This window comes from Drosophila montana, unplaced genomic scaffold (assembly GCF_035044405.1).
Source record: "Drosophila montana isolate Dmon_TW-CO22-7 unplaced genomic scaffold, ASM3504440v1 contig_3319_1, whole genome shotgun sequence".
In the NCBI taxonomy this organism is placed as follows: Eukaryota; Metazoa; Arthropoda; class Insecta; order Diptera; family Drosophilidae; genus Drosophila; species Drosophila montana.
In genome coordinates, this window is record NW_026998204.1 from 251253 (window position 1) to 274183 (window position 22931).

The 22931-nt window shown below is 39.5% G+C and overlaps 3 protein-coding genes across 3 annotated transcripts; all 3 read right to left on the bottom strand.

Annotated features, from left to right (window-relative positions):
- Window positions 1–13130: 13130 nt before the first annotated feature.
- On the bottom strand, window positions 13131–14582 carry Gr57a (Gustatory receptor 57a). Its single transcript, XM_064690993.1, has 2 exons — window positions 13425–14582; window positions 13131–13357 (listed from the first exon to the last, which is right to left on the bottom strand). Exons 1-2 carry the CDS (start codon window positions 14580–14582, stop codon window positions 13241–13243), a joined length of 1275 nt encoding a protein of 424 aa, XP_064547063.1. The 3' UTR covers window positions 13131–13240.
- Window positions 14583–15753: 1171 nt separating this feature from the next.
- LOC135434383 (uncharacterized) lies at window positions 15754–16550 on the bottom strand. Its single transcript, XM_064690955.1, has 4 exons — window positions 16500–16550; window positions 16273–16431; window positions 16032–16205; window positions 15754–15972 (listed from the first exon to the last, which is right to left on the bottom strand). The coding sequence occupies exons 1-4, from the start codon at window positions 16548–16550 to the stop codon at window positions 15754–15756; spliced, it is 603 nt and encodes a 200-aa protein (XP_064547025.1).
- A 2618-nt stretch (window positions 16551–19168) lies between these two features.
- On the bottom strand, window positions 19169–21658 carry LOC135434384 (uncharacterized). The gene is made up of 5 exons (XM_064690956.1): window positions 21630–21658; window positions 21299–21575; window positions 19640–19798; window positions 19410–19583; window positions 19169–19354 (listed from the first exon to the last, which is right to left on the bottom strand). The coding sequence occupies exons 1-5, from the start codon at window positions 21656–21658 to the stop codon at window positions 19169–19171; spliced, it is 825 nt and encodes a 274-aa protein (XP_064547026.1).
- Window positions 21659–22931: the final 1273 nt, after the last annotated feature.

Consider the following 22931-nt stretch of genomic DNA (forward strand, 5'->3'; position numbering starts at 1 on the left):
GCTATATAGTTACACCTATAAAAGTCGCAGATGTTGCTGCGAATGCAAATTGTCGTGTGAGTTGACAAACTGTTTTAAGCCTGACAGGCACAGACATGTTCATTATCATAGACATTCCCTCTGTCTACATTTTGTATTTTCAGGTAATACACTTTTAATTAGTTGAAATTGCATCAAAAGTTAGCTGCAAACACCTTCAAAATACGCTTTGTATTTTCCTAAGCGAATGCGTGCTCGCCGTCTCTCTCTCCCCCTCTCTCTCTCTCTCTCTCTCTCTCACACTCTCTCTCTCTTTGTGTGTGTGCTTTGCGTTTGTGTTATGTGAAAATTAATTACAGAGAGGCTCATTAGCATTTTCGTAGCTTGTTTATTTTGACTGGCGGCAAAACCTGGTTACCCCCATCTAAACGCAAACCGGCTACAAATCCTGCTAACTGCATCTGCAGCAGCCGGAGCCAGAGCAGCCGGAGCAGCCGGGTGTCATGGTTGTTGCCAGTGAACTACCCTGATTCAGAACAGGCTCAAAGGCAACTCAGATTCAAGCCACAATATTCACTTGAGCTGCAGAAACTTTCAATTATTTATGCTCCATTTAAAAGGACATTTTATAGAGCCAGTTTTTATAATTGTAACTAAAAAGTTTCGATTTGTTTTCTCATTCACAATGCTGTCATTTGTATAAGGGATCGCGGCCACGTGAAGAGCTGTTCGTGCGAATGTATTTAACCGGGCGACGCCAGGTAATAACTGCTGCTAAACTATATATTTATAAAAGAATTTGTCCTGCCAGATTGCTTCTTTTAGTTGCAAAAGTAGGCACTAAGACGGAGTTGTGGCAGGTTCGAGCTCCATGTGTGGAAAAAGTTACACAAAGTTTGAATGAAAGTCATCAGATGTGGCATCAAGAATCCGAGATAGGAATGCCTTTTATACTATAGGTATATCTTGCTCTAATCAATTTAGAGCTGTGCTTAAAAACGCATGTCTTTAACGATTTCTACCGATTTTATGGAAAGGAGAAAACATATCGATAAAATAAAATGATATCGATATATAAATGCATGACTAGCAAACGGAAGGTCGCCGGTTCAAACCCAGCAGCAATAAGCAATATTCTGTTTTGTATATTCAACTTGTTTATTATACACAAAAGAAGAAGAATAACAAGCAAAATTATTCATTAACAAATATTAAATAATTTCTAAATTAAATAATTATTGAATATACTCAAATAAAATGCTTATTATTTTGGTTAATTTCGTTATTAGTTGGCCGTGCAGCTGTGGTAAATGCCCATGCTTCCCATGCTGTCAAACTCTCTCCCCCCCCAACCCCCCTCCACCAAAACACCTGCCACGCCCCCTACCTCAGTTCCCTGTATCAACAACAAAAATGCATTAGATTGAGCACACACAAGCGCGCGCAACGTCATCAAAGTGAGGCACAGACAAACAAATTGTTGCCAACAGAAGCAACAAAAGCAAATACGCAACATAAAGTGGAAAATGAGTGTGAGTGTGACTTTATCTGTGTATCTCTGTGTGTGTGTGTGTGTGTGTGTGAATAAGGGTACTTATAAAGTGCGCATACTGCAGTTGGCATGCAAAATTAACAACTTTGTGCCAGTTGTTGTTGAAAGTTGAGCGTCAGAATATGGGCAGAGTTTTAATATGAATTTGCGTTGTGAGATTAAAACACGCCGCGAAGTAGGCAACACAAAAACGGGAACCCCAACGAAGAAGAAGAGGAGGAATAAGAAGAAGCAGCAGCAGCTCGCAAGACTGCAGCAGACCAAAATTGAGTTCTTGAACTTGTTAGACTTGTTGTTGTTGTTGTTGACGCTGTTTACAGCGCTCGTTGTTATGCAATTGAGTTGCTAAAATAGCAGCACACACACATGCACACACACACACACATGCACACTCACACACACATAGACAGCCAGGCGACAGTCTCATGAATAATGCAATTATAGTGCTAGGTGCGCAAAGAGGAGATGCTGGAGCAGCAGCAGCTGCTTAATTATAACTGGCTGCCAGGCGAGGCCAGGCCTTGACACCTGAACGCATTGAATAAACACCATATGACAGCCTTAAATACTGGCGAGAGAGAGAGAGAGGGGCGGATCCCGAAAAATGTGAAGCATTCGGTTGAGAAATGAAGGCAAGAAGAAAACGCGATGCTTTCAGCTATTTGTTGGTTGTTGCATTTGTCATGCTGCTAAACGGAAAATGCAAAATGAAAGCTGCCAGCACAGGCCACAACAAATGCACACACACACACACACACACACACACACAGGGGGGGGCGCTGGCAACAGCAGCGCCAACAAGCGGACAAAAGGAAATGCCTGGGAAAATTGCATTTTGAGTGCAAATATTAATTTCAGCTGCCGCACAAAAGGCAGCGAGAAGGCGGCAAATGCAGCTAAGCGAAGTGGGCGTGGCCTGGGATGGGAGGAGGGGGGGGGGGCTGTTTGTGCCGCTCGCTGCTGCAATTGCTATTTGTGTCATGTAATTCAAACGTGCGGCCAACATTTGCTAAAATGCATTCCACAGTGACAAATGCATTGCATATCCTGCAGGAGCAGGAGCGTCCGTCCTGCCCACGGCACTTAACGTAATGCTCGCTCCCACACACAGCCATAGACCTTGAGCTGCCCTGCTAACCACGCCCAGTCCAGCCCAGTCCGCCCCCTGCACACTGTCATTTCCTCACTGTGTAAATGAATTAAAATAGCAGCACAAAGTTAAGTAAGTCAAATGCAAAGCTTGACCAAATGTGCGGACATCCCACACTCTGTCACACACACACACACATACACACACACACACACACACACACACACACACACACACACTCACACACACTTGCAACCTTCTGCGCATTGAGCGCACATGTTAAAATAAAATGTTATAAAAATGGCCCAAGGCCTTGCCAAATGCGGCGCTGAAAAGCGATTTTCCCAGCGAGCTGCTGCAGATAAATGTTTATGCAGCTAAGCGGCAAAATCCTAGTGTATTTATCATGGAAATGAATGAAAATATTATCATGCTTCAATTCGGGCATTAATCAAGATATGTGGCCATATATATTTTAATGCCCATGCGAAAAAGAAACCAATCTTATTTTGAAATATTTTACAATTTCTACTTTCATTTCATTTATTTTTATTACTATGCCATATTCAAGGCAACTAAGCTGCTTTTTACGCCTAGCTAATGTTTAATTAAAGAACAATTTTTTAAAAAATATTTATTCATCACGAGTAGCTTTGATTAAGCTAAATTTATCTTTTACATTAAAAGTTTTACTTGCCGCAGCTTGTGTCTTTGCAATTAAATAAATTGAAGGGAAACATTTTGCTAACTTATATATTTTTTGAGATTTCTAACATTTATAAGAACTTAGATAAAATACACTAATTCAATTAAATTAAGCTGAAAACCACACAGCACACACACTTACACTGTATGCTAGTTGCCAAGCAACACACACACACACACATACACACACACTCAATTTGCCAGATACGAGCACAAAAGATTTTCACTTTCTTGCGTTTTGGGCGCAGTGTTGCGCATACGCAATGTGCGCCAAGCCGTTGCAGCATAAACAAGCGACAATAAAAGCAACAACAACAACAACAACTGCAACAACTGGAACAACAACAACAAAAGCTTTGCTAGATGCTGACACAGAATGTGATTTCACTTCAATTAAATGGATGCGCCGGGCTGCGGGTCGTCGACCATTATGTGAACTTTGTGTAAGTGGATTTTAGTTGAGAGTGCAGCTGCATATGAGTGTGTGCCTGTGTGCATGTGTGTGTGTGTCTGTGTGGGTGAGTGCATGTGTGTGTGTGTGTGTGTGCATTTGTTTTGTCAGTCAATTTAGCAAATGCCGGAAACGCGAAAGTTTCTTAACGCGCTGCGTCTGCAGCTTGTTGCCAGCATTTAGGCAAGAAGTTTGTTTGCTCTTCGTCGTCGTCGTTGTTGTTGTTGTTGTTGTTGCTGTTGTTGTTGCTGCTGCTGCAGTTTCCGTTTGTAATTATGTAGCCGGGTCTGTACGGTGGCGGCAGCTCAGCGTGCGCTTTCAATTTCCGCATTGCCAAATTGTTTGCCAGAATCAAATTCAAATTACAAAGCAATTTCTGTTCGAAAATAGCTTAGCGCGCACACACACACACACAAAACACATAACCACGACACTCAACACACACACAGACACACAAACACTCTCATACTCACACACACATACACATATATATATATAGCTAAAGCTATCGACAGTTTTTGCTCCACTGCAAGCCGGCAGCTGACTTGCTTTTTAATGCACTCTCACTCAATCTTCCTTCTCTCTCACTCTAGCTTACACATTTACTCTCTCCCCTCTACCTCCTCCTCCCCCTCCCCCACTCTCCTTCACTCTTTTTGGCAGTCATTCACCTATTGGGCGCAGACATCCGTCGGATGCTTAAAACATTGGCAAATTTTCGCTTAACATTTTTGCTGCCCCTAAAAGTATGCAACGCCTTTTGTCGTTTGCATTTTGTTGCCTTTTATTAAGCATACGCCGCGTATGCCTGGCTGTTGCTGCTGCTGCTGCTGCGAATCGAATTAACGTCATTGACTTGTCGCTCAGCCATTCTGGTCTCGCATTTGGTGCGAACAACGCATGACAGACTGTAATTACAATTTGCAGCATGCGGGCGACGGGCGACGGAGGCGACTTAATCCGTGAATTTGTGTGTCCAAATGTGTGACAGATAGTGCACAGAGCTCTCTTGTTGCTGTTGTTGTTATTGAGTATTGTGTGGAGAGCGCAGCTACTGCACGGATTTGGTTTGGCTTCTATGCGGCTCTGTGGTCCATATGCAAATAAGCAGCGAAAATTCATGGCACGAGGAAACAGATGGAAAATGGCTAATATGTCAGGATTGAAGCTGATATGGAAGTTGAGTGCATGCTGTTAGCTTATTATTATCCCTTTTAGCTTATTTTAATACTTATGTTTTGGGCAAATATTGGCTGCTAAATCAAAGAATTTATGTAACTGCAGCAGTAGCTGGACCAGAATAAACTTTTATCGGATGGAGCTATTATATAATATATGCTCTTTAACTATATACATTAATCGGAAATTGATTCATCGATTTTTTAATTCAATAGACATCAGCTCTTGATCAATTGCACAGTACTTCAAAACAAAATATGAATACTGGCAACTTAAAGTGAATATAGAATGCTTACATATCTTGCGAGTGGGAAAGATATATACATAGACATATATTCTAGCAGGCATATATTAACAGATATTCGTTAATTTCTCTACTTACCCGCGCAATGCTGATCCGATTGTTTCTATGGGAGTTATATAATATGGTAGCCCAACCTCAGAAGCAATTTTTTTTTGGTATATTAAATATCAATCAATAGATTGATTATCCTTTGAAAATCTGCAAAGAAACGGTCAAGTAAGAGCTATTATTCGAAGTTCATATTAAATCGCATCCCCGAAAGTATGCAGCAAGAAAAGTCTATTTCAGCTTTTGCGCGCCGCACAAAAGTATGCAATATTTTCGTATGAAATATTTTCTATTTATCAGCGAAGCGAAATTATTTAATATATTTAAATAAAATATAAATATATATGTAAATATTATATTTTGTATATATACATTTTCAAATATATGTTGAAACAAGAAAATCACTAACTGGATCGCAAGAAGGCTGCTCTTAAGCAAGGAAAAACGGGCCAAAAACACAGAAAACTTTTCATCTTGTAATGTGCAACACATTAATTATCACAAATTGTTGTTACAAAAAACTATATTGTGCTCTGTTAAAATTCTTTTACAGCCCTGATGAAGATTCTTGAGGAGAAACGAAATTTGTTGGTGAAAAAAGAGATCAATTGTGTTTAAAGTAAATCACAAAAAATCCAGGACCTGTGCCCAAAAACCGTATAAAATTGCTTTCATTTTCTGAAATTTTGTCTGCATCAGCTAAAATTGTAAATTTAATTTAAATAATTATTTACTTGGCTTATGTATATGCGTACGTTTAAGTCGAATCTGCGCTTAGCTTAGCTCGTAAATTAGGCAAATTTCTGTGACGTGCTCAACTTTTGTATTAAGGCATTTCGGCTGCGTTATGCATTTAAATGAGACAGCAAAAAGCAGCCCGCACACACACACACACACACACACAGACACACACGCATACACACACTGAAGCAAGCCCTTGGCCAGAAGTAGCCTTCACCTTTGCACTTTTCTCCTGCTGTTTGGGGCGCTCGTTTATTTTGCTTAAGCAGCTTGCACAAAATGCTTGTAATTTGCTTGTTTCTTTGCACTTGAATTAGATGAGGGCTCGCACACACACACACACACACACACTCGCAAATAATCACACACAGGTAAACAGGCATTCAGGTATACGTTGTGTTATTTTTGAGTTTTACCTTTGCGCCTTCGTGTCCTTGCAGCTGCGGCACTTGTCAAGTCGTTTGCTTGGACCGTGTAAACAGCACGAGCGAGAGAGGGGAGGGGCGGGGAAGGGGGGGGGGTGGGGCGCAAACGACCTGGCCAACTAGTAAATGCATTAATGCCAGTCCCAGTAGCTAGTCCTGCAGCCAGCTGCAATGCCAGTCTCAGTCGCAGTCGCAGTCTCAGCTTAGCGCTCACCTCACAAATTTGCGCCCCATTACAGGCGTGTGTGTGTGTGTGTGCGTGTGTGTGTGTGCGAGTGTGTGTCGAGTGAGGCTAGAATGTTTACGCTCCGACATGGCTAGAATGCTCAGCTTGGCGCCTGAAGTGTTTTTGCTGCCGTTTTGATTGCGCTTCGCTTGAAGATCAGGACATGTCTTGAGCACCCCTACGCTACACTTGGAGAAAAAGAAGAGCGCAAAGTTGAGATACTCCCAATTTCGAAGTAAAACATTTCCTAATGCTACTAAATATTTCAATAAATTTTTAAATTAATAGCAATTTTTCTGCTGATTTTCTTTGTATTTGGCGAAAATTAGTTTTCGAGTGTAGTCCAGCCCTGCCCCTACCCCGCCCCGTTCCTCCCCTCCGCTCGTTAAGTGCCATCAGGCAGACAGTGGGCGCATTTGATGCCATTTTAAATGCACAAGCCACGTGTTTATCTTTTGCGCACAGCAAATTCTAAATAAATAAGCGCATGTTGCGTTAATGCTGATTTTTAAGCTGGCCATAAAAATGTTTATTACTGCGGCTCCTGCCGCTCCTGCTGCTGCTGCTGCTCCTGCTGCCGGCGACGCTTTAGTGCAACGCTGCGTGTCCTTTTAGGTGCCTGGCTCATTAGCAATTGAAGCTAAGTTCGGCCTGCGAACCGGGCTGTGCCCCGAGCTGTGCCCCGGGCCATGTGCCATGCAATTTTCATTTGTCAAATGCGTCGTTAGACATGGCCCAGAGAGGCTCCATCAGTTGCTTCATCATCGGGCTGCGGCTCGGTTCTGGCTGCAGCTGAGAAACATAGCAAATGTTGCCCGTGTCTATGGGTTAATGCATTTTTAATGCATCAAACACATTCTGAAGACGTTAAATTGCATTCAAATTGCTTTAATTAAGTGGATTTGCATTCGAAATTGACACAAAATTTCCCAGAAGGCGGCACAAGCAACAACTAACTAGGCGAGTGTAATGCCAAAATGGGACTTGGCACTGGCGTGAGTTTTAATTGATTGCCTCATCAATCATTCACATTCAAAGTGGGCACACGTGTGGTATACTTCATTTTCATATGAAAAGCCTTCAACTTTCGCGCGCATAGGGGCAGCAAATTAAAGCCAATTAAAAATTAATTTCATTCTATTTGAAACTATTTTTGTTGTGCGTGTGTAAGTCTTGGAATTTAACGTTTAAAATTGTAATTTCAATGACCAAGAAAAATGATAAAAATATCTAATGGCGATAGACATAAATCGATAAAGTTAGGCATAGAAGATAAAACTAGAAAGTCACACAGAGTCGAGACAGATAAGAAGGGAAAAAGATCAGGAGCAATGTGACTAAAAGCAATTATAAATATATATAATGGCGATAGACTTTTATGAATAAAATTAGGCATAGTAGATAAAACTAAAAAGTGACACGGAGTAAAATTAGGCATAGGGAATGGTCGAGCAAAGAGAAATGTCTGGCGGATCGAGAAAACACGCAAGTGAAATAAATTTACTATTAAATAAATTAATTGGAAATTGACAACTTTTGCTTTGCAGCCAGTATATATATAACATAATCTTTACAATTAACTTCCCGATAAAGCCTGAGGACGAAATATCACCTGGACGAAATATCCTGGCGAAATATCACCTAAGTCAACTGTGTTGTAATAAAAATGTATGCCAATTTTGATGCAATACAATAAATATTTATAAAAAAAAGAAAATCTACTTCCAATAAACCATCAAAGGTAAATTTTTGTGTTTTTTGGACGCCTTCTAAAACAATAAAACAATTTTATTTAATACTAGAAATAAAAGGTTGCCAAACAATTTTTCAATTTAGCTTTTTACGCCAAGCTGAACTTTTAACCAAAAAAAAAACAGAAACGAAACCCAAACCAAATCAATGTTTGAATAAAAAACTTTTAAATTAAGTAAAAAAACATAAATAGTAATTCAAGCTATTTTATCATATTTTGTAGATGTCAATATTGGGGTAAAACTCTAATTTAGCCAATAACTTTTATGTGGAAATGTGTACGGATTGGATAGAACGGGTAATTATAAATTAAATAAAGGGAATTATATAATTAAAATTAAAAAAATATATAGGAGAGTCCAAGGCTTGAAGCATAAGCTGGCTTCTTGAATCAGACAAAACTGTTTTTTTGAACCGAGCTCTAAGATAGGAGTTGCTGCCAACTTTAAAGTAAGCCAATTAAATTTTTTGTTGCATTAGAAATTGTTTTGTGTTTTTTAACATTCTCTGTGATTTAACAGATAAATAATTTAAATAAATGCAAAATATGTATGTGAAAGTGCGCAGCTAACTATTAATTACACACAAATATATTATTTATTTATTTATATATATTTTTGTTATAAATGAAGCTATAAATTCTCCGAAAAAAGCTGATGCTGCCAAAAACAGCTTGAATTGCATATTTGTAATCAGCTTTTCGAATAGCTGCAAAAGTGATTTAATTTCTGCAAAGTGCAGCATCGCATACGGACAATTATTTATGGGAAAATTTCGTGTTGGCCAAATAGAAAAATAAATAGTTTTTGGACAAGTCAATTGGCAAATGGTATAGATTATTTGCATAGAAATTTGTTTAAATATTTTTTGGCAAATAATATGACAAGCCAACAAATCGGAGTCGAGAGCTTGTCTATTTGCATTTGAATTGGCTTTTTGTGCTTTGATAAATTTGTGCCGAAAAAGTCAAAAACGACATGCCCGGAAATTGAGTGTGTCTGTGCGTGCGTGTGTGTGTGTGTGTGTGTGTGTGTGTGTGTGAAAGGCAAACACACAAAAGTTTTGATAATTTGCAAGTGTCGTTGACAATCGCAAATGTTTCCTGTGTGTCTGTGTGTGTGTATATCCTTGACTTGACACTTTAAGTGAAATATGCAAATATATGAGACGTGCAAATGCATTTGAGCGTGCGTCTGTGTGTGCGTGTGTGTGTGTGTGTGTGTGGCTCTTTGATTGACTTGTCAATAAGCTTATTTAAATATTTGCCCAGCTCGCAAATGTTTGCTGAGAACACATAAAACTAATTAGCTGAGTATTTTATGATGATTTATATAGAACCCCCTGCCCCCTTTCCCCTTAATGCGATGCGCCGAGCCGCATAATTATAATGAAGCGTTTTGTCAGCTGCCTTAACTTAACTTAACTTAACTTAACTTAACCCTAATTCCATGTTAGCGCGCGGTTTATGCACAGTTTAAACATTTGATTGTCTACGTACGCATACCTTATGCAGGTGTGACAAAAAGTGCTGCTAATTAAGTTGTGTGAAAAGCGAAAAAAAAGAAAACGGAGCAAGGAAAATAGTGAGAAGGAAAACTTAAAATGAAATGAAAGCCAGGCCAAGCGGGGGCACAATGATGTCGCATTGTGTTGCAGCAGTTACTTTTGCAGCGCATCAAATAGAACAGATGCCGTTCTCTGCTCTAATGCGGGCAGCATGTGGCATGCAACCCCTTTGGAAGAGTTGTCCTACTCCTGCCACAGCCCAGACCTGACCGCATTTTAATTGGGCTAAGCATACGACCCACTCGGCTGCATGTGTGACATGCTATTAGTGAAACTTTTAAATGAGTTAGTTGAGCAAAGCGCGTAATGCTGTTATGAGTTTTGGGTTTGCCATTACAAAAGCTGGCACAGATTGTCACGTGCAAGCGGCATAAGCCATTGTCTGTGTGTGTGTGTGTGTGTGTGTGTGTGTGTGTGTGTGTGTGTGTGTATACATGTGTGCATAATGCATGAAATGATTCTTAGTAATCCTTGAAGTACTGTTAAGCCAGCTGAAAAGAGACTAACTGTCAGCTAGAAGTCAAAGTACTTCTCTACAACATTTCTATGTTATGCATTTGCAATAACATTGGTATGTTATGTTTAACAGGTCACTTTCATTATTCATATCTATGTTATGTTTAACAGGCAACTTTCTAGAATTCACATAAAATGCTAAGCACATTTGTATGTCATGGCTAACAGCTCACTATCCTTAACATTTATATGTTATGCTTAACAGGCCACTTACATTATTCATATTTATGTTATGCTTCGTCATCTATCTTTTATATTATATACATAGTATTTAGGATTCGTTAAAAGTACTCACACTAATTACATACAATTGTATTTAACAGTAGACAATAATTAACATTTGAATGTAATGATTAACAGCGCACTTTCATTTAAATTTGTATGTCATGGTTAACAGCACACTCTACTTAACAGCGCACTATTATGTAAATGTCCATGTCTTATGTCAACTTATAACTATTTTGATAGCTTATAACTAAAGTGTCTAATAGTTGTTAATAACATTTTAATGTTAAGCTTAACAGCACGCTTTGCTCTTAACATTTTTATGTTAAATTACAAAGCAATTACTTGTAAAACGTTTTCCTCATAACTATAACATGTAATAGTCGCAGTTAAAACGCTTCCAATTACTATGCTAAAAACTCGACTATAAAATTGCAATTTCCATGCGCGAACCCGTCGAAAATTTCTATTAATTGCGGCTTTTTATTTGTAGAAATCCGAGTGTGTGTGTGTGGTAATTAAGGCATAAGTGCACGCAATTAATTTGCAATTAGGCTCATGTAATAATTTTTGATTATTTTCTTGTGCTCCGGAAATGCCACAAAAACGCCTCAATATGGTAACATGCCACTTGGCGTGGCATGCAGCAATTAACGCAAATTATATCGCCGATATATGATTGCATTATGCTTAAGCGCCGTCAGCCGACAGTCGAGAGCCGGAGGACGGAGGCCGGAGGCCGGCAGCTAGTGGAATGTTTTGGCTACGGAATAATGGGGAAAAACTCGGCATGGTAATGAAACAAAAGAATGCCGAGAGCGAAAAAATATTATTCAATTACGACAATGGTCATTGGGAATGTTGCAGCAGCTTCTCGATTGCCATTGATGGGCGTAAAATATGCGTTGCAATAAATACTTGAGGTTTCCTTTTTGGCCCAGCTGCTCCTCGAGCCGCCCACTCGATAAATTCCATACAACAACAGCAACAATTGTGTCCTCATTCACAATATTCATTCGAACGACCCAATAATATTCACTTTTTTTAAGAGCTTTCCAATAATTGTGCAGAGCGCATAACAAATATCAACGAATTGCGACGGCTTTTGTTATCTGGATTTATGCCATGCAACCAACATGAATATGAGCTCTATTTATTAGGCTTATTTCGCCAGCAAATTGTATGTGAAATAAATAGCAAAAAGGATATTTGGATCAACAGAAACGGCAATAGGCGTTAGTTTCGCGTGCGCCTCTTCCTTTCGTATTGTCCTTTCGAATAATTATGTGAAACAATTTTGTATATATATTCAATTATTCATTTACCACAAAATATAAGCCGATTTTTATTTGAGTCTTAATTTTGACTATAATTTAATATAGCATATAATTGTGAGAGCCAAGTTTTCAGTTCAAATTTTGAAGCTAACATCATTTGTTTGAGGCGTAACTTTTTGTTCTTAAATTTGAGCTGAACTCACAAACCATCAATAAAATTGTTTTTCAAATTGTTTTCTATTCCGACTTTCAATTTGTTATATTTATTTCTATAAAATGTGCCTTGAGTACACAACTTTTAGGAGCCAAAGGAATTGCATGACAAACAATTTCGCATGCACTTTTTGTTGCATGCATTGTGCAATATTTTTGTATAAAACATTTGTACAAAGCAGAAGGATTTAAGTGAAGCAACTGCCAAAGGCGAACACAATTAGAGTAGAAGGTCCCCAGCATCACAGTATTGGTCAGCAGTGGGCGTGGCACTGCCACCCCCCGCCCCCATCATACCCTACCCCCGCCCGCTCAATAAAGCTGTAGGCTGCTGGCCGCATTGATAAAGCCTGGTGTCGGCTGGCTGGCTGGTTGGCAGCGGCTCGCTTAATTTGCATAAAATTCAAATAAAATAAACGACAAACATTATAATCATTAGCTGGCGACCGCCTCCTGGGTGCAGTCCAGGCAGTTCCAGGCACCTCACCCAGTTGTTGCCGCTGCGCCTGATTGCAACGGGGGCGGCCGCTTGTCCGTCCGCTGGGGCACGCTGACATATTTATGGAGTTTCTATGTTAACGAGCCGTAAATTAATTTAGCTAATGATATATGCAACACGGCAGCAAAACGCGCTACCAACTAGAGATGGACGCGGGCAACATTTCGATAAAAAAAAAACAGCTCGCCTTGGTCCAGCGCGAGGTTGAAGAAAATGTGCTACACTTTTTATAACATTAAATTTTAAGAATTGCTTCACTTTTATCGGGTTTTAGTTAATAGTTATAAGGCGTTTCTTTCAAATATTTGTATCGATAGCACGAGATAGCGATGACATTAGCTGCGATATACAGATATATTTATCGATATAACGATAGGTTGAGATGGAGTGAGATGAAGTGCGACATTCAGAGAGTATTCAATGATTGACGTGTCTGGGCGTTATCCTGGTCTGTCCTGGGCCCACTCTAATCCAAACACCCTTCCGTTCCCATCAAATGCCTATCCAATCCTGCAGTGCGACTTTCTGCTGTTCCACCTGCTCGCCCAGCTGCTGTGTCATGGCAAACGAGATGAGCACCAGCAAATAGTTGAACACAATGGACGTGTACTGAAAGTGTACGGGAATTTTAGCCGGAGGCAGCCGGATTATGACATGCGGCAAGGCACACACTCACCAAGGTAATCACGGTCTTGTTGAGCACCGTGCTCGTGCCGCTGGTGAATTCGATTTTGAACTGCAAACGCCAGCGCATAATGGACTCGACGAGCTGCCTGATGGCGACACTGTCCGGAAACCAATCATCTAGCTGTTCCAGCAAATGCAGACACTTGCGTCCCTCATCGACGCTGTGGCTGCAGTAGACCGGCCCGATGAGCATCTTGTAGAAGGGCACCAGCAGGCAGATGGACAGAAATCCGAGCAGCATCAGGTCCAACTCGTCGCCCGGCTCATTGCTGCTGTTCCTCCTGCTGTTGTTCTTGCTGTCGTTGGAGCGCCCGAATATGATGTAGAGCTCGCTGGTGCTGAGCGTAAAGTCGTGCGCCATGGCCGACCACAAGCTGAGACTGTAGACCCCATTGATTTCCTGTATCAGATAGTGCAGCTCCTTGACCATATCGACCAAACTGCGAACGCGTCGCTCCAGCAGCTGCGGCTGCCCGCCAAAGCGCCTGTGGAGCAACTGCGGCTCGAGCAGCCGCTGCAGCAGGCGTAACCGTATGCCGAGCAGCTCGGCCAGGCTCATGTGCACAAAGCCCGTCAAATGCGGTCCGCTGGTTATGATCAGATAGCACAGCGCGGCGGGCACCACAATGCCCAGCTGACGACCCTCGGCGAGCTGTGCCAGGCCCGTGTTCACGGCCCCAAAGTACAGCACGGCGACCATGGACAGGACCAGCATATGCTTGCGCAGCAGCTTGCCATAGTTGAGCCGTGCTCCGAATTGCCCGATCAGCTGTTTGTCCAGCTCGGCCAGCCGCTGGTAGATGCGCAAATGTCGCTGCGACCACGCCTGCAGCGACAGCATTGTGAAGAGAAAGACCAGCGTCGAGATGACCAGCTCCAGGCACATGATGCTCAGCACCAGATTGTCCAGCCGGAGCACACGCTGCCGCAGCAGCTGGTTCTGCAGCAGGACGTGCACTGTGCCGGCCAGGCCCAGCACGGCCAAACAAGCGCAGCTCAGCGAATAGAGGCGTGTCCATTGGTTTATCACAAATTTTCCGCCACGTTCAAAGAAGCCGCTGCAGCACAGCGCGAACTGCAGCCGGCTGATCAGACTAACGCATTCGTACAGCGTTTCCGGTTCCCGAAAGCAATAGAAAATGGCCATGGAGGAGAATAAATCAAGTCGAGGTCAGGCTCGGTCGACGCCTCAACAGACTTTGACTCTGACACAATCCTTTATGTTCATATATTGTGCGTGCCTTGATAATCATCTAATTAATAGCTAATTGTCATATTCCATGCTTTAATAAAGCTTATGATACATATCTAAGGGACAGATAAATCGAGTGTAACCGACTGCAGAATACCCTGCTTATAGCTGGAAAATCAGTTTGGTCACTTTAATATTATATTTCGTTCCACTTTTAGAATATCGATAAATATCGATTTTGGGATGTATTTACTTAAGCATAGCTGGAAGATCTTCATATACGAAACTTGGTTTGTAGACTCTCCTCTAGATATATTAAGGACTATTTCCCTTTTTGGGTAACAATCCAATTCAATGGGTAAATCCTTTTGCGCTGGTATATAAACACATTTTGGTGCCAGCTTTCGGACAACAGGGATAAGCACGGCATTCAAGGCTACCTTTTTTTTATACCTGGAACCCATTGAAAATGGGTAAACAGGGCATAATGTATTTGTGCAAATGTATGTAACAGGCAGAAGGAAGCATCTCCGACCCCATAAAGTATCTATATTCTTGATCAGCATCAACTGTCGAGTCGATCTAGCCATGTCCGTCTGTCCGTCCGTCCGCATGTATGAACGCAAGGAACTCAGAACCTATAAGAGCTGGAGAAATTTTAGCTGTAGGTCCTCCTAGTGCCCGCGCAGATCGAGTTTGTTTCCGATATTCGATAACTTGCCCCGTTTCCAAGTAATCGATAAAAATTGATATCGAAATTCTGTTTTTTGAGCAATTTTGGTAAATAATATGAGCTAGAGTCACCAAACTTGACATGTAGCTTCTAGAATAGTATATATCAAGTATCTTTCATTTTATACCTATCGCCTGTTGGAAGAAGAGGGTTCAGGGTATCCCCTAGTCGGGAGCTCCCGACTATAACCTCTTACTTGTTTTATAGAGAAAAGTTTTGTTATCGACATTCTCAGAGCAGGATCAGCTTGGCGGCAAAGCAAGGGCTCTCCATCCACTCCTTTTATAATATATAATTTTTTTAAAATTTCACAAATAAAATAAAGTATAAATATAAATGCGCATCCCTTTAATTTCCACCTCAATACCAATTAATTGAGTAACTCTATTATTATTAAATGCCCGGCATAATTATAGCTGAATTATTGAATTTCTTCCTTTGTCTAATGTTGACCACTTCCATGGCCTGGCAATAGATCTTGATGAGACCAATGGAATCGCTGGTTCTGTCCGCGAAATTCTCAGTTAGTTTAATGGAAAACGCGTAAAAGCCCAAAGGAAAAGTCGGCAAAATATTCTCATCAATGTTCAAGTTACGTGCATACAGATGATTCTGTGGAACAAAACTATGATTCAGTGCATCGAAGTCTGGGATTATTAGCTGGATTTTACCGTGACGGGGCAAGTATGATTCACATTCGTATAGATCTTCATCACTTTACGCACAAGCGGTGCGTAGGGCAGATATTTTCTGCTGGACAGCATATCGCACGCATTGAAAGTGACATTGATCAGGAAGGGATGATATTGGTTGTTATTATTCTTTTTGAGCACCGCGAATTCGATCTGCAATGGTGAGTTATGGTCATTTCACAGCGATTCTCATGTATGGACTAGCCCTAATTATGTTTACCGATGTATTACGCAATGGAAAAATGAGATCACAGTCCATTTGGGCGACTGCCTTATTCCAATTGATGGCCTTGATGGAGCAGGAGATGTTCTCGACGCGTTTCGGATTGGCGACGCACTCGATGTTTTTCAATTTATACACAATCTTCGGATCGGTGCACTACAAAAGATAATGTGCCTACAATATTTGATCAGTCCATCGAGGATATACTTATTATTTCACTTTACCACACTCCCGACCAGCACAAGGCACACGATGACCGTCAGCGGAAGGTTCATTGCGACAACTGCCAACTATTCGAATTAATCGAACTGATATTTAAATATATACAAATTGATTTTCGGTTTAAATGTGTGTTTAATGTGCTTTTAATCGAAATATTTAATGATGCGAAAATATCGCGTCTCTGCGCAATAATATTTTATATTAATTTCACAAATTTGACTGAATGCGGACGACATCCGGAAATATAGTAAAAAATTATATAAAAATTTAAAGCGATGATTATGTAGAAATTTTTTTCGCTCGAGTGCCGATGTAAAGTACGGCATCGCACCTCCCACCCAACCTAATTGGTAAATAGTTCAGAATAGATGAGTTATAAGGGGAGGAGAGTAGACTCTGAGCAGAATACCCTGTAATGATTGTTGTAATCATCACAGAGGACCTGGAAATGGGCATGGAACAACATTGAAGTAGGGACAGAGATTAATAAATATTACGTCAAGCATAGTTCTACGATTATTTAAAGAAAGAAATAAACTCAAGCTCAAAGCACTGTCCGCTTAAAAAGGAATCGAGAAGATGGCTGAAACTTTTCTCATATTTAACTTTTCTCAATGAAGTATAATATTTTTTACAATTAAAAAACATAAGTAAAGGATAATCGCAATTCATTTTCGCAAGAAATCGTTTGACTTAAGATTTACTTTTTAATTGGTTTTAATTCTTAACTATATTAACATGTCGCGTTATTTTTCAAGATTAAACAGACCCGTTCTTGACCAGTTACAAAATACCTTAACAATAAAATACTAGATTCCTAGTTAATACTAACAAGTAAGAGGTTCTAGTCGGGAACTCCCGACTAGGGGATACCCTGAACCCTCTTCTTCCCATAGTCGATTGGTATAAAATGAAAAATACTTGATATATATATACTATTCTAGAAGCTACATGTCAAGTTTGGTGACTCTAAAATCCAAAATTGCTCAAAAAACAGGATTTCGATATCGATTTTTATCGATTACTTGGGAACGGGGCAAGTTATCGAATATCGGAAACAAACACGATCTGCGCGGGGACTAGGAGAACCTACAGCTAAAATTTCAAGTCCCTAGCTCTAATAGGTTCTGAGATCCTTGCGTTCATACATGCGGACGGACATGGCTAAATCGACACGGCTGTTAATGCTGATCAAGAATATATGTACTTTATGGGGTCGGAGATGCTTCCCTCTGCCTGTTACAAACATTTGCACAAAAACATTATACCCTTTTTACCCATTTTCAATGGGTTCAGGGTATAAAAAGGTATCTATATCAAGGGTATTCTCGATATAAGCCTTGACATAATTAAGCACAATGAAGAACGCCAATGATGTGTCAATGATTGCGTGTAGATTACATCAAAGTCGTGCACCCTCCCATTTCCCCATATTCATATATATAGCTTCATTCCCTTCCCTTCCCCTTTTTCTTTTTTGTTTTCACCATTTCCTTGGCTTGAACATAGAATTTTATGATGCCAGCGGATCTGCTTGGTCGATCCGCGTAGTTCTCAATGACTTTCAGGGAAATTTGATAGAAGGCCAAAGGGAATCGGGGCAAAATATTTTCATCAATGTACAGATTTCTTGCCATTAGATGTCCCGGCTGGATAGAAATAGATATTCAATAAAAGCACTTCAAGCCAACTCAATCATTTTACCAAAAGTGGACAGCTGTGATTCACATTCGTGTGTTTCTTGAGTATCTTCCAAAACATCGTGCCGTACGGTATAAAGTTTCTTTTTGATATAACATCACACATATTCACAGTCACATTGACCAGAAAGGGATGATATCGATTGTTAGAGTTCCTCTTAAACACTTCTATTTGAACCTGAGTGATCGAAGCCTTTAGACTGGTTTGCACAGGTGTTTCGTCTGCTTACCGATGTATTTGCCAAAGCCGAAATGAGTTCACAGTCCATTTGGGCAACCGCTTTATTCCAATTAACAGCCTTAATGAGACAAGTCGCATTTACAGCGAATGCGGGATCGGGAAAGCATTCTATATTTGTGGACTTGTACACTATCACGGAATCAGCACGCTATAAAAATTCTATTCTCATTATTTGATAAGAGTTTAAAATATTTTTCTCAGTTTTACCACTTGCGAGAGATGCGAAAGGCAGAGAATAACTGCAACTGGTAAATGCATAGTTAAAACTGGATGAATTAGTCAAATGATTATTAAGTTTCTACACATATATCTTTATGTAAAAATATATATAATGGAAATTTAACGTGTTTTTAATAGCCAGCATCGCACTGTTAATTGTTTTTCGGGCGAACAATATAATGTTCAAAGCTACGCAATTATTGTTAGAATGGAAGCTGAGCCTAACTCACTTTCCTACTAATATTATAATTATACCAATATTATATTTCATAGCACTGCCCGATCTAAAATGCTATAGCTTCGCTCAATGACAACAAATAGTTTTGATTTCCTTTAAGCGGAATGGAACAATATCTGACCACAAGTGCAGGGAATAAGCAATAAAAGGATTGGTATGTAAAAGTAATTAAATTAAATTTGTAATATACTTTTGTCTGATATAACCTAAACATAACTAGATATAAATATCATTAAGTAAACGTGTTAAGATTTTTCTCATATTGCCTTAATCTTATCCCTTTTTCTTAGGTTTCACCATTTCCTTAACTTGAAAATAATACTTTATAATGCCAGCGAATCTGCTGGGCCGGTCGATGGAGTTCTCTACGATTTTCAACGAAGTTTGATAGAAGCCCAAAGGGAATCTGGGCAAAAAGCTTTCGTCAATGAACAGATTTCTGGCTGTCAGATGTCCCGGCTAAGCGAATAGATATTTGATAATAGTTATTTTTAAATAAACTGAACAAGTTTACCCTAATTGGACAGCTGTGATTCACGTTCGTGTGTTCCTTGATTATTTTCCAAAATATCGTTCCGTAGGGCATGAAATTCCTTCGGGACATGACGTCGCACATATTCACGGTCACATTGACCAGAAAGGGATGATATCGATTGTTATCGCTCTTCTTAAACACTTCTATTTGAACCTGAGCGATCGAAGCCTTTAGACTGGTTTCCAATATATCTTTTCTCTTCTGCTTACCGATGTATTTGCCAAAGGCGAGACGAGATCACAGTCCATTTGGGCAACCGCTTTATTCCAATTAACAGCCTTAATGCGACAAGTCACATTTACAGCGAATGCGGGATCGGGAAAGCATTCTAAATTTGTGGACTTGTACACTATCACGGAATCAGCACGCTATAAAATTTCTATTCTCATTATTTGATAAGAGTTTAAAGTATCTTTCGGATTTTTACCACTTGCGAGAGATGCGAAAGGCAGAGAATAACTACAACTGGTAAATGCATTGTCACAACTGGATGAATTAGTCAAATGAGCCACATGTATTTACAAATATATCTTTATGCACAGATATATAATTTAAATTTAATGTATTTTTAATAGCATGCATTGCATTGATAATTTTTTTTCAGGCTAACAATATAATTTTCATGGTTAGGCAATTATCGTTAGAGTGAAAGCTGAGCTTACCTCACTTATCTACAAATTTTATCAACAATGAAATAAACATAATTACATTATTTGCAGGCTCGAGATTAATAATTGTTCGTGTAGCTATTTCAAGAGCCTCCTGATTCTATGATCACTTGACGTTGTTAATGATTCAAAGAGATATCAAACATCATGATTTGAACAAAAGTATGTCTACTTATTTTGCCTAAAATTAAAATATATTATTAACAAGTTAATTTAATAAGCTTGTCATAGTCATAGAGTGCTTGGCTCGATAATTAAATGGCTTCTTATTATTTGTCCGACAGCGTTTCATCAATTGTAAAGAGCGCAGAGTCTAGACTGAACTGAAAACAAGTGCAGAGTTATCAAGCTACTATTATGGATATAGCATATGAAAGTTGAGGGCTGAGATTAAATTGATTTTAATGCATGACTAATTATAACCTAAACCCATTGAAAATATACAAAAAGGGGTATATTGATATTGTGCAATGTATGTAACAGGCTGGCGAGAGCCTCAATGACCACATAAAGTATATACTATATTGTTGATCGAAACGTTTGCTTGTGTGAATATGATAAGCAGAACGAATAATTCTTTTTTCTTTAATACCAAATAAATTCAAATAAATTTTAAGATTGGGTTTTTAACCATAACTCGAAGTTTGTAAGAGCTACATACAAGAAACTTGGAACGAAGGTTCTCGCATATAATATATTGACTTAAAATATTGTAATTTTAGATGCCTGCCGCCATTCCCCCGGAATTGGAAACTATTCCCTCCAGAATCATTCTTAAAGGTAGTTTTATATGTCACATTTAGGGCCTGCAAATTTCATAAAGATCGGACTATAAGCACCAAAGTTAATCAAGACTGCATTTGCCATAGATAGCATGGGGCAAAGGGAAGAAGAGTGTGCTTTTCCTTTCGCTGCAAAAGAAGCTCAGCTTGCAGCATGCGTACTTGCGAGTGTGTACACATGCATATGAAACGGCAGCTCGGCGCCGAGTACAGGGTATCTCTTAGTCGGGCACACCCGACTACGCTCCTGTTTTTGTCGGCTGGCTGAATTCTGACATCTGATATTATGTTAAGCATATGCATTTGGAATGCATTACATACAACTCATTAAGTCATATTTAAAAGGCTTTGATTTGTTTTAATATTATGAAAGCCTCCGGCAGAAATATGATAAATCAATGTGGCCATGATAACGAACTAACGGTAATTGTTGTTGCTGGAAAGTGGCTGATGGCTCGTGGCTTAAATTAAACAATGTAATCCGTGGAATTATGGCCACTGTCATCGGATCTGGCGCTGTTCCAAGAGTCGCTGACGAAGCTGACAGAAGTTGATGATGCCAAAGCGATGGCGACACGTGCACCACTGCCACGCCTACGCCCATGTCGACGCCCACGGCCATGGCCATGGCCATGGGCGAAACGTTAACGGTAACTGCTTCTGCCGGCGGGCAGAAAGTATTGCATAATTTACGGCTGGGCAAAAGCGGAAATATTGACATGGATATGCCAGTATGGCGTTGTCATTACGCCAGCGACGCCGTCGCCGACGACGCCATTTTGTCTGCCTTAATTAATTAAAGTTGATTAACGAAAATTTTATGATTGTCCACTGGCAGCAGGAGGCAATCAATCATGCTCTCTGCTCCCTCTGCGCGCGGGTGTGTGTTAATTATTTTGCATTAAATATTTATGAGCCCAAAGGGACCAAAGGGCTGACTAACATCAACAACAACAACAACAAGACGAAAAAAAAATGTGTAAAATTAATTAGGCGTACGACAAATTAACGACTGACAACAGCAACAAAAACAACTGAAGAAGAAAAAAGCGCAATAGTTAATAAATTGTTGTTGCACGCTTGGGGCTCAACAGTTGACTGCGCACAACACGTTCTCTCTTTTTTTAGCTCAACTGTTGATTTCACGGCCCGCTAACTTTTGCAGATTTATTTGTTTTATTAAATATTAAAACAAAGAATACCCTGTGGAAAACGCATAAAAAGAATGTTTGAAAAAAATAATAATAAAAAAATTATAATAATTATTAGAAATTTTTGTGTGAGCAACTTTTGTTGCTTCCATAATCGATTGAGTTTTTGTTCAAAAAATATAGAAACAAATTTGCAATATGTCAGCCAGGGTATTTAAACTTCGGTACTATGCTTTCCCGCTCTTTCTTTTTGCAGTTTGTTTTTTTACTGTTGCTTACAACAATATGTTTATTTTAATTGAAATATTTATTAGTTAAATCTTTTCACTTAAATGAAACCGAATGTGACATATGCACAATAAGTGCAGCTAAAAAAATGCTAAAGTAATAATTAATTTTATTATCGGAAAGTTCTAAACAATTGAGCGTAATTAAAACAAAAATTGAATCCGATTATTGACTGAAGCTAAAACTAATTGCAATATAATGAATAATTTTTAGTTTAAAGAGCATTAAAAACAGCTTTTTAAAGGCTAGATTTGAGTGTGAAGCCTTAGATATCAGACTAGTTAAGGGGACTATCTTTTGTTAAAGCTAAAAAAGCTAAAGATAAATATGCTTTTAGCTTTATTGGGAGCGACAGAAATATGACAATTGTAGCAGATAAATATATAGTTAAGTAAACAATTGTATTTGTAATAGTTAGGCCGACTAACTAGGCGTCGCTTAGTCAAGCAATTAATCAGTAAGTAATTATTCGGCACGTATTAAAGGCAAATGTGAAGCTACTTTCGATATCGAAAGCCAAATAATGTTTATCATAGTCCATGTTCATTAGTGCTCCGAACTGAAGACAATCATTAATGAGCCGAAATTAATGAAGAACGAAATTGAAGAACT